General features: G+C 51.2%; 1 protein-coding gene across 1 annotated transcript; it reads right to left on the bottom strand.

Annotated features, from left to right (window-relative positions):
- Nucleotides 1-2,534: 2,534 nt before the first annotated feature.
- Nucleotides 2,535-10,546, bottom strand: Ceacam19 (carcinoembryonic antigen related cell adhesion molecule 19). Its single transcript, XM_008852092.1, has 7 exons — nucleotides 10,492-10,546; nucleotides 9,049-9,417; nucleotides 6,621-6,771; nucleotides 6,378-6,421; nucleotides 5,608-5,693; nucleotides 3,569-3,616; nucleotides 2,535-2,588 (listed from the first exon to the last, which is right to left on the bottom strand). Exons 1-7 carry the CDS (start codon nucleotides 10,544-10,546, stop codon nucleotides 2,535-2,537), a joined length of 807 nt encoding a protein of 268 aa, XP_008850314.1.
- Between the last annotated feature and the right edge of the window lie 313 nt (nucleotides 10,547-10,859).

Below are 10,859 nucleotides of genomic sequence, written 5' to 3'. Positions count from 1 at the left end.
TGTTGCGAGCACCAGATTTGATGGTGTCTTAACCACCTCCTACTATTTATTCTTTTACTTTGGCTCACTATATCCGTAATAAACTAATTCAAAACAGGAAATATAGCTATTAGAACACTTTCTGAACCCAACAAAACACTTGGAAGGGGTAGTCGTTAGGCACAGAGAACTTAATCTGAAAAATACTGCAGCCTTCGAGGTGGGCTGTTTAGAAAGAACTGGGTATAATGGGATCCCCCAAACAGTAGCTTAAGCAAGAGAATCTTTCTCAGGTAACAGATGATCTAACCTGGCATGGGGACTCACCTAGAACATTCCCAGATGCCAACTCTCCCTTGACTCTGCTTCTATTCAGAACACTGCCCTCAGCCACGTGGTCCAACATGGCTCCCACCACCACATCCTTTCCAGAGCCCAGGGGATCCATGAACCTCTCAGAAGTGGAAGACCCTCTGTGAAGGGCATGACCTGTGAGCCGCTTATATAGCATTTGCCCACACCTGACTGGCTTTGAAGTTAGTCACATGACCCTATCTAGTTGCAAGAGAATCTGGGAAATGTAGTTTTATGCTGAAGAGACTGCGTCTTCTTAGCTGAGGTCAGGCCATGCTGCGTTTTTCTGCAGCAACAATAGACTCCGTCTTCCACAGCTTGATTCATCAAAGGTTTATTTTTTGCTCTTGTGTCACATGTTGACAAGTGGTGGCTTTTTAAGACTCACACCTCGAATTGCTCCTGCTTCCAACATTTCCTTTTCTTTATATATTTTATTTAGTATTTTTATTTTTTTATGTGTATGAGTGTATTGCCTGCATGTATGTGAGTGCACCCGTGTTGTGCAATGCCGTGGAGGTCAGAAGAGGGTGTCAGATTCCCCTGGAACTGGAGTTAAGGACTGTTCATAGCTGCCACGTGGGTGCTGGGAATCGAACCTGGGTCCTCTGCTCTGCAAGAGCAGTCAGTGCTCTTAACTGCTGAGCCATTTCTCCAACCCCCCAATATTTCCTTTTTTTAAAAAAAATTATTTATTATTTTTAAATTTTATGTGTATGAGTGTCTTGCCTGCATGTATGTACATGCACCACAGGCAGGCAATGCCTCACAGAGGTCAGAAAAGGGCGACGGATCCCCTGGAACTGGAGTTACAGATGGTTGTTAGCTGCCATGTGGATGCTGGGAATGGAGTCCGGGTCCTCTGCAAGAGCAGATAGTGCTCTTAAGCGCTGAACCATCCATCTCTCCAGTCCCTTCTTCCCACAGTTGGTTGATTAAAGCCAGTCACGTGTTGCCATCTCATTGAGGCCTGAGAAAATGTAATTCCACCTGTGGCCAGACGAGGGCGCCGGAGAGCACCGGTCCTACACTACAGCAATCCGGAAGCCACAACTGCTTTAGAAGAATCACCCTTTCAGGCCTGCCCTGCTTCGTGTATCCATTCACCGACTCCTCTGGCCCCGAGCCCTGTGGCCACAGGGTTGACCTGGTGGCCATCTTGGCCAGGCGCTGGGTGTGTGAGATCCTGGATTGGGGAAGTCCCTCCCAGGGCTTATTCGCATCCTACCGTTCTGCAGGAGCTGTAACTTCCCCTACCTGGGCTTCTTCCTCATCCTCACTTCCTGTTTGCCAGAACAAATTGCTACAGAATGAGTGACTTGAAACAATTCCAATTTATTATCTTACAGTTGCGGACGTCAGGAGTCCAAAATGGGCGTCACTGGTCTGTGGTCTAGGTGACCACACCTGCTTTTTCTGGAGGCTTTAGGGGAGCCCAGTGTCTTGCTGTTTCAAGCTTCTAGAGGCTTCCAGTTGCTGCCTCAGGGCTTGTCATTCCAATATTCCCAGTGGCCAATGTTAGCCTCTTTTCTGTGTTATCCCTTCCTCCCATCCTGGTGGTACTGAGGATTGTACCCAGGCTTCTCACAGGCTGTCTATGGACTAGCCATGCCAGCAGCCAGCACCCATCACTGGTGAATTTTAGGCAAAGGCTTTGCTACTGAGCTGCAGTTCCAGCTTCTAAGTAGCTGATTCAGAGGACAAGCCAGGTATCCAGTAGCTGATGTAACTTTCCAGAACTGTCTTATCAGCCATGGGCCTTGCTCTGGAGGTCTGCAGAGTTGGAGATGCCTCCTCCCCAAAGAAGGGGCTCTTGGATAATTGGTTGAGTGTGGGGGGGATTTTGAAGTGGGTGCCATTGAGGCAGACCTGAGGCCAGCTTCCTATCCCCCAGAAACCCAGGTGGGGGACTCTAGCCTGGGGGAAGCAGGAGTCTGCTTTCCCAGGCAGGTGACCGGCAGGGCTGAGAGATGCACAGACTATAGGGTGGTCAGACACTGGGGAGAGGGGCCTGTCAGTTTCCCATCCCATGGGACACCTGCCCATGTAATGCTGAGTCTGTGGTTGAGCCCACATTGCCAGTTCCCAGCAGCCTTGTTTTGAGTCTCACGTGTGTCTTTTCTGTGGGTATGAGGCCCTGGGGTTGGGGGAAGGAGACGTTTCATCTTCTCCTGAGTTGGTCTGGCCTGGCCTGGGGTTCTTCAGGAAGTTGGCACAAGCTGGCAGTATGGAGCAGGGTCAGGGTTTAGTAGGTCCTGAGGAGGAGGGAAGAGAGGAATGGTGAGGGGTTGAGAAAGATGGAGGCGGGGAAGACAGGGGGACCAGGTAGAGCCTCAGGAATGGACAGAGAATGGGATGGGGAGACAGAAATGGAGGTGAGCTCCAGAGACAGGGATGCTGGGGGTAGGAGAGTGGACACAAAGAGTCGCAGGCTGGGCAGGGACAGACAGAGAAAGGGAGAGAATGAGAGAGAGACAGAGCTGGAGACAATCAAGATGTGTTGGGGGGAGAGGAGAAGGGGACTGGGAGGGGTGGAGAGGGAGAGTGGGGGAGAGAGGAGGAGGAGATGGAGGATGAGGTGGTGGAGGAGACGGAGGAGGAGGAGCAGATGGAGGAGATGGAGGAGGAGATGGAGGAGGAGGAGATGGAAGAGGAGCAGATGGAGGAGGAGGAGATGGAGGAGATGGAGGAGGAGGAGATGGAGGAGATGGAGGAGGAGGAGGAGATGGAGATGGAGAAGGAGATGAAGGAGGAGGGGGAGGGGGATGGGGAGGGGGAGGTGTGACCTGAATAGGTGAATGAGGAAGGGAGGGAGACCAGGGGAAGAGCAACAGAGACACAGGGTTATAGACAGACTCTGAGGACACAGAGCTTCAGGGGCATCCAGGAGGCATCAAGAGGGACTTGAGACCCTATTCAGAGATAGGTCTCTGCATGCAGTGGGGTTCCATTGAGACCTGACCTGCTGTGTGACCATGGGCAATCCCCCTTTCCTTTCTGGGCCTTGTTCTCCCTGTGCAAATCTGAAGCCTTGGATCTTTTCTTCAGAGGAGAAAGCTGCAGGCCCAGGAAGGGCGTTGTTCAGGGAGTCTCAAGGAAGTTGTAACAGGTTTCCTTGGGGTGCTGGATTTGGTGGGGGTGCAATGGGGAGAGGACATAGCCTCCCACCTTTGGCGATCTGACACCTCCCTACTCCTGGCTGTTGGGGGTCCCTGCTTCCCCTGTGTGTCCATACCTGGTAGTGCTGGTTCTCAGGCTCTGGCTGCTGGGGTGCAGATGGAGGCTCAGTCTGTAAGGGAAAGACACAGGTGATGGAGTTGCCCCACACCCTCTGACCGTTGACCCTGGTGTGATGACATGACTGGATTTGAAGTCTCTATTGCCCCTCTGATTGGGAGGCTCCTGAGCAGAGGATGTTTACCCCATGTGGGTCAAAACACACTTTGGACAATGGCCCTGATAGTGATGGCTGTTTGGGGTGCTCAGTGCCCGTCAACCATCGCATTAGCACCTAGCTTCTCCCCAACACTGGTGTCTAAGCAATTAACCTTTTTGTTTCTCTCTATCTCTGTCTTTTTAAAAAAATTTACTATTGGGGGAAGTACATGTCACCATGTGTGTGTGGAAGTCTGAGGACAACTTTGTGGAACTGGTTGTCTCCTTCCACCTTTACCTAAGTGCCATATATCAAACTCAGGTCCCCAGGCTTTCAGGGCAAACTCCTTCATGTGCTGAGCCATCATGCTGGCCCTCTTTCTTTCTTTCTTTCTTTCTTTCTTTCTTTCTTTCTTTCTTTCTTTCTTTCTTTCTTTCTTTCTTTCTTTCTTTCTCTTTTTTTTATTTATTATTTTTTATTTTATGTGTATGTGTGTATTGCCTGCATGTACGTAAATGCACCCATGTCATGCAATGCCCATGGAAGTCAGAAGAGGCTGTCGGACCCCCTGGGACTGGAGTTACGGACAGTTGTTAGCTGCCATGTGGGTGTTGGGATTCAAACCTGGGTCTTCTGCAAGAACAACCAGTGTTCTTAACTGCTGAGCCATCTCTCCAGCCCCTGCCCTCTTTCTTTAAAAAAAAAAAAGGATGTATTTATTTTTATTTTATGTGTATGAATGTTTTGTCTGCATGTATGTGAGTGCAACACATGTGTGCAATGTCCATGGAGGCCTGAAGAAAGTTTTAGAATCCTTGGAACTGGAGTTACAGACAGTTGTTAGCCGCCGTGTGAGTGCTGGGAACCAAACCTGGATCCTCTGTAAGAGCAGTTAATGCTCTTAACTGAGTCATCTCTTTAGCCCCAAGATTCATTTTTATTTGTATTTACATCTCTGTGTGTATATGCACATGTGTGAGTGAAGGTGCCCTTGGAGGCCAGAAGAGGGTGCTGGATCCCCTGGAGCTGAAGTTCTAGGCACTTGTGAGCCATCCAATATGGGTACTGGGAACTGAAGCCCAGTCCAATCCGTGGAAGAGCAGCAAGTGCTGTTAACCACTGAACCACATTTCCATCTTTCCTTTTTTGTTGTTTAGTTTTTTGAGACAGGGTCTCGTGTAGCCCTGCTGGCCTCAAGCTTCTATGTAGTCGAGGTTGACTTTGAACTCCTGATCCTCCTGCCTCCACCTTCTGAGTGCTGGGCTGACAGTCGCTAGGGACAAGAGACTCTGGTAAGGCTGCCTGCAAGATGGAATGCGGCTTTTGTGTCGTCACCCTGGAATAGGCTTTTTGAGTGATGTGGCTGCCCAAATCGCCCATGCCCCTGTAAGCAACCCCAGTAAACTCACTGGTTCACCAAACTGGACCTGGATGGAGTCTTTTCTTCGGCCTGCTGTTGGTGCCCTATCTGGGGTCTAGAAACATTTGTGCTTGTCTCCCCAGGAAAAATTCTGAGAATTGGAGAGAGGAGCTGACAAGATGGCTCAGTGGGCAGAAGGTGCCTGCTGCCAGGCCTGATGACCTGAGTTCAGTCCATGGACCCACATGATGAAAAGAGAGAACTGACTCATACAAGTTGTCCTCTGACCTCACAAGCATGCACACACACACACACACACACACACACACACACACACACCACACGAAGGAAGAAAAAGAAAGAAAGAAAAGAATTGGAGAGGAGAGAGGGGGGGAGAGAGAAGGAAGAAGGGAGAGAGAGAGCGAGCGAGAGAGAGAGAGAGAGAGAGAGAGAGAGAGAGAGAGCGCTCCCAGGCACCATTACTAACTCAGGAAAGGGGCGGCCTGTGAGAGGCCAGCTCTAGGGCTACAGGACTCACCATGGCTGGGTTCACTGGCCCTATGTCACTCAGGGGGGACACCAGGAGGACTGGAGAAGGCATCACTTCATAGATGTTACTGTCATCTGAAGCAGAGGATGAGGGGGGACCCCGCTGACATGGCACTCTCACGTGCCCACTGCCCCAGCTGTCCAGTTCACTCACTAAACCAACATTAGTTCAACTCCTCCTCCAGTAGTGTGCTGGGGATGCAGTGATGAGCCACACAGTCCAGGTTGTACCCTCCTGGGACTTGAAGTCCCCTAGGAGGAGACAGACCCATCCCCAGAGAGTGACAATCAAGAGGGTCTAAGGTGGAAGAAGGGAGAAGGGTTGACTATTGTCAGAGGACATCCTGGAGGAGGGGACATCAGAGTCAGTGAGAAGTGAGAGTTAGGCAGAGGTGGGAGGCGTACCTGCAGGGGCCTGGCTAGAGAGCCCACTGTGTCCGAGAAAATACTAATAGGTTTTGAGAAGAGGGGACTAGTTATACAGGAGGGATGAAGCTGGGGAGGACAGAGAGGATTGGTTTATGAATGGCTCTGAGATGCATGCTAAGGAGATCGAAATTTGTCCTGAGGCAACAGGAGCCATGGAGGGCTTATGAGCAGAGGAGATAGGATCCTGGAGGTTTGGGGTGGGTTAGTCCCCTCAGATCCTTTCCACTGAGTCTAAAAGGCCCCAGAGGGCTCTGGGTACAACTTAGGACTAGCAGGCCTTTGAGTGGGAGAGAGGAAGCCTGGGTGGAGAGACTCAGGCTTCCAGCTTACCAGCTCCAGGAGTGGGGCCCAGCACTGGCTTCTCTGTAGGCGTCCTGGGGGTGCATAGAACAAATCTCATTAAGAGAGTGTGATGCTGGGGTGGAGGGTGGTGACCCAGAGCATTGGAGACCATGCCTCCCTGGCTCCCTCCTGTGTGCTGGCTTGACCCCCCACCCCCAGATGGGAAAGAGTTGGAGGGGCATATACATAGAGGAGAGTGGAGGACAGAGAGAGAGAGGCTGGGGCCTGTACCTGGGGCTTGGGCCTTTCCAGCCTCTGGTGACCAGGAAGTAGGCAAAGCCTCCTATGAGCAGGAAACCTGCAGCCAGGGGCCCAATGATGGCGGCGGCCAGGATTGCAGCATTGACAGGTAGGTGCGCAGGCCCTGGGTCCTTGTCTGGGTCTAGGAGCAGAGGATTGAGTTACGGATGGTTGTTAGCCACCATGGGGGTGCTGGGAATCGAACTCGGGTCCTCTGTAAGAGCAGCCAGTGCTCTTAACCATTGAGCCATCTCTCTAACCCCTCCTTTCATTTTCTTATCTCTTGCTTCCTCCTCCTCCTTCTCCTCCTCCTCCTCCTCCTCCTCCTCCTCTTCCTCTTCTTCACCACCACCACCACCACCATCATCATCATCATCATCCAGTTATTTATTTTACATGCTAGGCCTTGTGGGCTAGGCAAGCCACACACCCCCAGCCCCACACTGGGGGATTCTAGGCAGGAGCTCAGCCACTGAGCCACGCCCCCACTGAGCTACCTCCCTAACTCCCGAAGATAGAGCACATGTCTAGAATTCCCCCAGCGAGGGGCTGGGGCCATGGCTCAGCAGTAGAGCACGTACCCAGCACATACAGGACCATGGATTCTGCCTCCCGTCCTGGGGGAGATGAGAAAGAAAAACCCCAGGGTTCCTGCTTTTGTCTTTCAGGACACTTGCTCCGCGGAGCCCATCCCTCAGCTTCTAGTCGCCATGAGATGACAAATGCCCACGCAGTCATACATGAGGACTCATGCGATGCCAGCGGAACCTGCCAGACACGCGAGCAGAGCTGCCTCTGGTGCAGCCTACAGCCTGTGCTTGCCTCAGCCTTCAGACGTGTCTCACTGAGGTTTCAGATATGGGCACACCAACCAGCTGTGGCTGTGTCCTTTTCCAGTCCCACCACGATGGATATGACTGCACTGCAATTGTTGGAAGTTCTGAACCTGCTCTAGGGCTACCAATAGCTGCACAGACCCCACATGGCATCCTCTCCCGGGCTTTTCTGTTGGTTGGTCTCTGAGACCAGTCACATTCCGTGCGGTTCACTGAGATCACTCGGGACCTCTGTGGACCATCAGACCAACATGTGCTCATCTCTGTTGCCGTTTGTTTTATATTTTATTTATTATTTTTATTTTATGTGTATGAGTGTATTGCCTGCATGTATGTAAGTGCACCTGTGTTGTGCAAAGCCCACGGAGGTCAGAAGAGGGCATTGGATTCTCCTGGAACTGGAGTTAAGGACAGTTGTTAGCTGCCATGTGGGTGCTGGGAATTGAACCTGGGTCCTCTGCAAGAGCAGTCAGTGTTCCTAACCGCTGAGCCATCTCTCCAGTCCGTTTGTTTTTTGAGACAGGGTCTCCCTGTAGCCCCAGCTGGCCTGGAACTCACTATGTAGTCCAAACTGGCCTCAAACTCAGAGCTCCACCTGCCTCTGCCTCTGCCTCTGCCTCCCAAGCACTGGGATTAAAAGCTCTATTTACCACCACACCTGGCACCTGTTTTGTGAAACATGATCTCATGCAACAACAGAATTGCAGTCAGACCTGGAACTCATTATGTTGCCCAGGCTGGCCCAGAACTCCCCATCCCCCTTATCAACCTCCCCAGTGCTAGGATGACAGGTGAGCTCCACCAGGTCACCTCCTTCAGCCAGGCCTCTCTGATGCCCCTCCCATGTCACCACAGCCCATTTAATTTTCAGAACTGAGCAAATCATAACTGTGCTGTACCTCAGGTTCTCCATGTGTGAGACGGAAACACAGCAACGGTGCCTGCCTCATGGGGTGCTGTAGGTTACAAATAGACACTATTGCATGGTCCTCACCCACAGGTGGCTATAGCCTTTGGGGGGGACATTTGTCAAAACCTGGCATAGTTTTTGGTTCTTGTGACTGGGAAGCTCTTAATTATCTATACTGAGTAGAGACCAGAGATGTCACAAAGCTTCTCTGAGACACAGAGTTCTACCCCAAGATATCAGCCAGTCCCAACTATTAGCATGCCCTAGGCAAAGTGTTAGGAATCATACCTGGCCCATAACAGGTTCCCAAGAAATGCTACATGTCACTGTTGTCCACCACTCTCTCCCTAATCCATTACCTGGGATGGCCACATCAATAAACATTTGTGAACAGGAAGACTGAGCACTGTAGTGCATACAGAAGGTGCTCGATATATGCTGAAAAAATGAATGAATGGGAGGAGCCACTGAAATGGGGCATCCCTTGGGGCCAGGGAGAAGGTGGATATTCGACAGATATTTTACTAGTTAACATGTGTGGAGATCAAAGGGTATGTCCAAGGTCTGGCACACAGTAGGTGTTCAATCAATGCACATTCAATGTATGAATGAAGTGGCCTGATGAAATGGTGTTTGCACAGGGCCCTTCCTTCCGCTGTGTCCTTACACTCACCAGACACCTGGACCTCAGTTTTGGCCCTCATTGTCCAGTCAGGGTTGACGGTGACCACCACTTGGTAGGTGCCACTGTCAGAAGACTGGATGCCTCGCAGCAGCATGGAGCCATTGGGGAAGCCAACCACGTCTCTCTGTCCCATGGCACTGCCGTCCCTCTGGGGCCGTGGTAGCCCGGGGATGTATGAGAACAGTCTGGTGCCTCCAGAGGTCTCCTCCCCCAGGTACCACATAAAGTCCTGGATGACATCAGGGACACCGTGGAGGGACAGGAGGAGTTCCTGGTTTTTCTGAGGCTGTTCTGGAATCTTCTGGATTCGGAGGGCTGCCTGGGAGCCTTGGGGAAGCCAGAGGGCCAGGATCAAGGCTGTGGGGAGGTACCAAGGAAGTTTGAGTGGGGGATGTTCTGGAAGGGATCATAAAGCCTCCTCTCTACAGAATCTCAACTGCAAGCAAGGAGTCTGAAGGCTCTGTATTGGAAATGGTGCTGGGATTGATTAGTGATGTCTGCCCTGGGTACAGGTGTGGGAAAATAGGCTTAGCAGCCACATATCTGCCATCCCATTGGCCCAGAAGATTTTTCCACTCTGAGATGCTGTGTGCTCCACTCAAACAGTTGGACTTTCTGAACTCATTCACTCATTTACTTATTGATTTATTCATTAAACCAATTTTTAAAAAAGTATATAATATACTATGGATGGAAAGCTGGCTCAGTGTTTAAGAGCACTGTCCACTTTTGCAGAGGACCTAGGTTCAGTTCCCAGTACCCATATGGTGGCTAACAACCATCTGTAACACAAGTTCCAGGGGATCTGACACCCTCTTCTGGCAGCCATGAACATTTCACATATGTGATGCACTTACATACATGCAGGCAAAACAGACACATAAAATAAAACCAATAAATAAAAGCAAAAAGGACATACTATAGGCCTCTGCCTTCTGAGTGCTGGGATTTAAAGGTGTGTGCCACTGGGCCTGGACTAGGCCTGGCGGCAGTACTGGTCTTCAACTTGCAATCCTCCTGCCTCAACTTCCAAAGTACTGCAGTAACAGGTGTGCACCACCCTGCCTGGACTTTCCCTAGCTTTTTGTTTTCCATTTGAGACAAAGTCCCCATTATCCCAGACTGGCCCTGAACTGTCTATGTAGTGGAGGATGGCCTTCTGCCTCCCAAGTGCTGGGGTGATAGGTGCGCACTCATCCCTGGTCCCTTCCCTCCTTCCTTCCTCCCAGAATACAGCTGAGAACCAAACACAGATAAATTCCCACCCTCAACCAAGGTTCTGACATTCTAGAAAACTCCATGGATGAAATAGGAACAAAAATATGATTCTGTTATCCTGCCCCATCATTCTCTAATATTATGCTGAGACCTCAGTCTCCAGGTTAAGTCCCATCTTGACCCCTCAGCCCTCAGAGCCTGCTTTCTCCTTACCCAACAACAGGAAGCCCTTTGAGGAGCAGCCCTGGGTCCTGGTGGGAATCTCCATCTTGGCCCCTGGGCAGGTGTCAGAGGTTCTGAGAGGGCAGAGTCCAGGTGGTGGTCTGAGGTGTGAAGTTCTGTGTGCGTGGGGGGTCCCAGCCTCAGGACACAGCGAGGTTGCCTAGCTCCAGCATCCCCTTCCACAACCCTAGCCTCTCTGCAAGGCTCCACCTGTGCCCTGAGATGAAAGCACCAACACTGGTTGGACCAGTCCTCCAGGGTGACTGGCAACTTCCCCACCTCCTCTCCAGGCCCTCCAACCTCTTCCTGTTCAGCAGCAATAATTACAGCCACCACAGACTGGTTGAGCAATTCCCACT

This window comes from Nannospalax galili, unplaced genomic scaffold, assembly GCF_000622305.1.
Source record: "Nannospalax galili isolate Female #2095 unplaced genomic scaffold, S.galili_v1.0 scaffold385, whole genome shotgun sequence".
In the NCBI taxonomy this organism is placed as follows: domain Eukaryota; kingdom Metazoa; phylum Chordata; class Mammalia; order Rodentia; family Spalacidae; genus Nannospalax; species Nannospalax galili.
The sequence above is the reverse complement of the archived record's forward strand: the minus strand, read 5'-3'. Positions and strand labels throughout refer to the sequence as shown.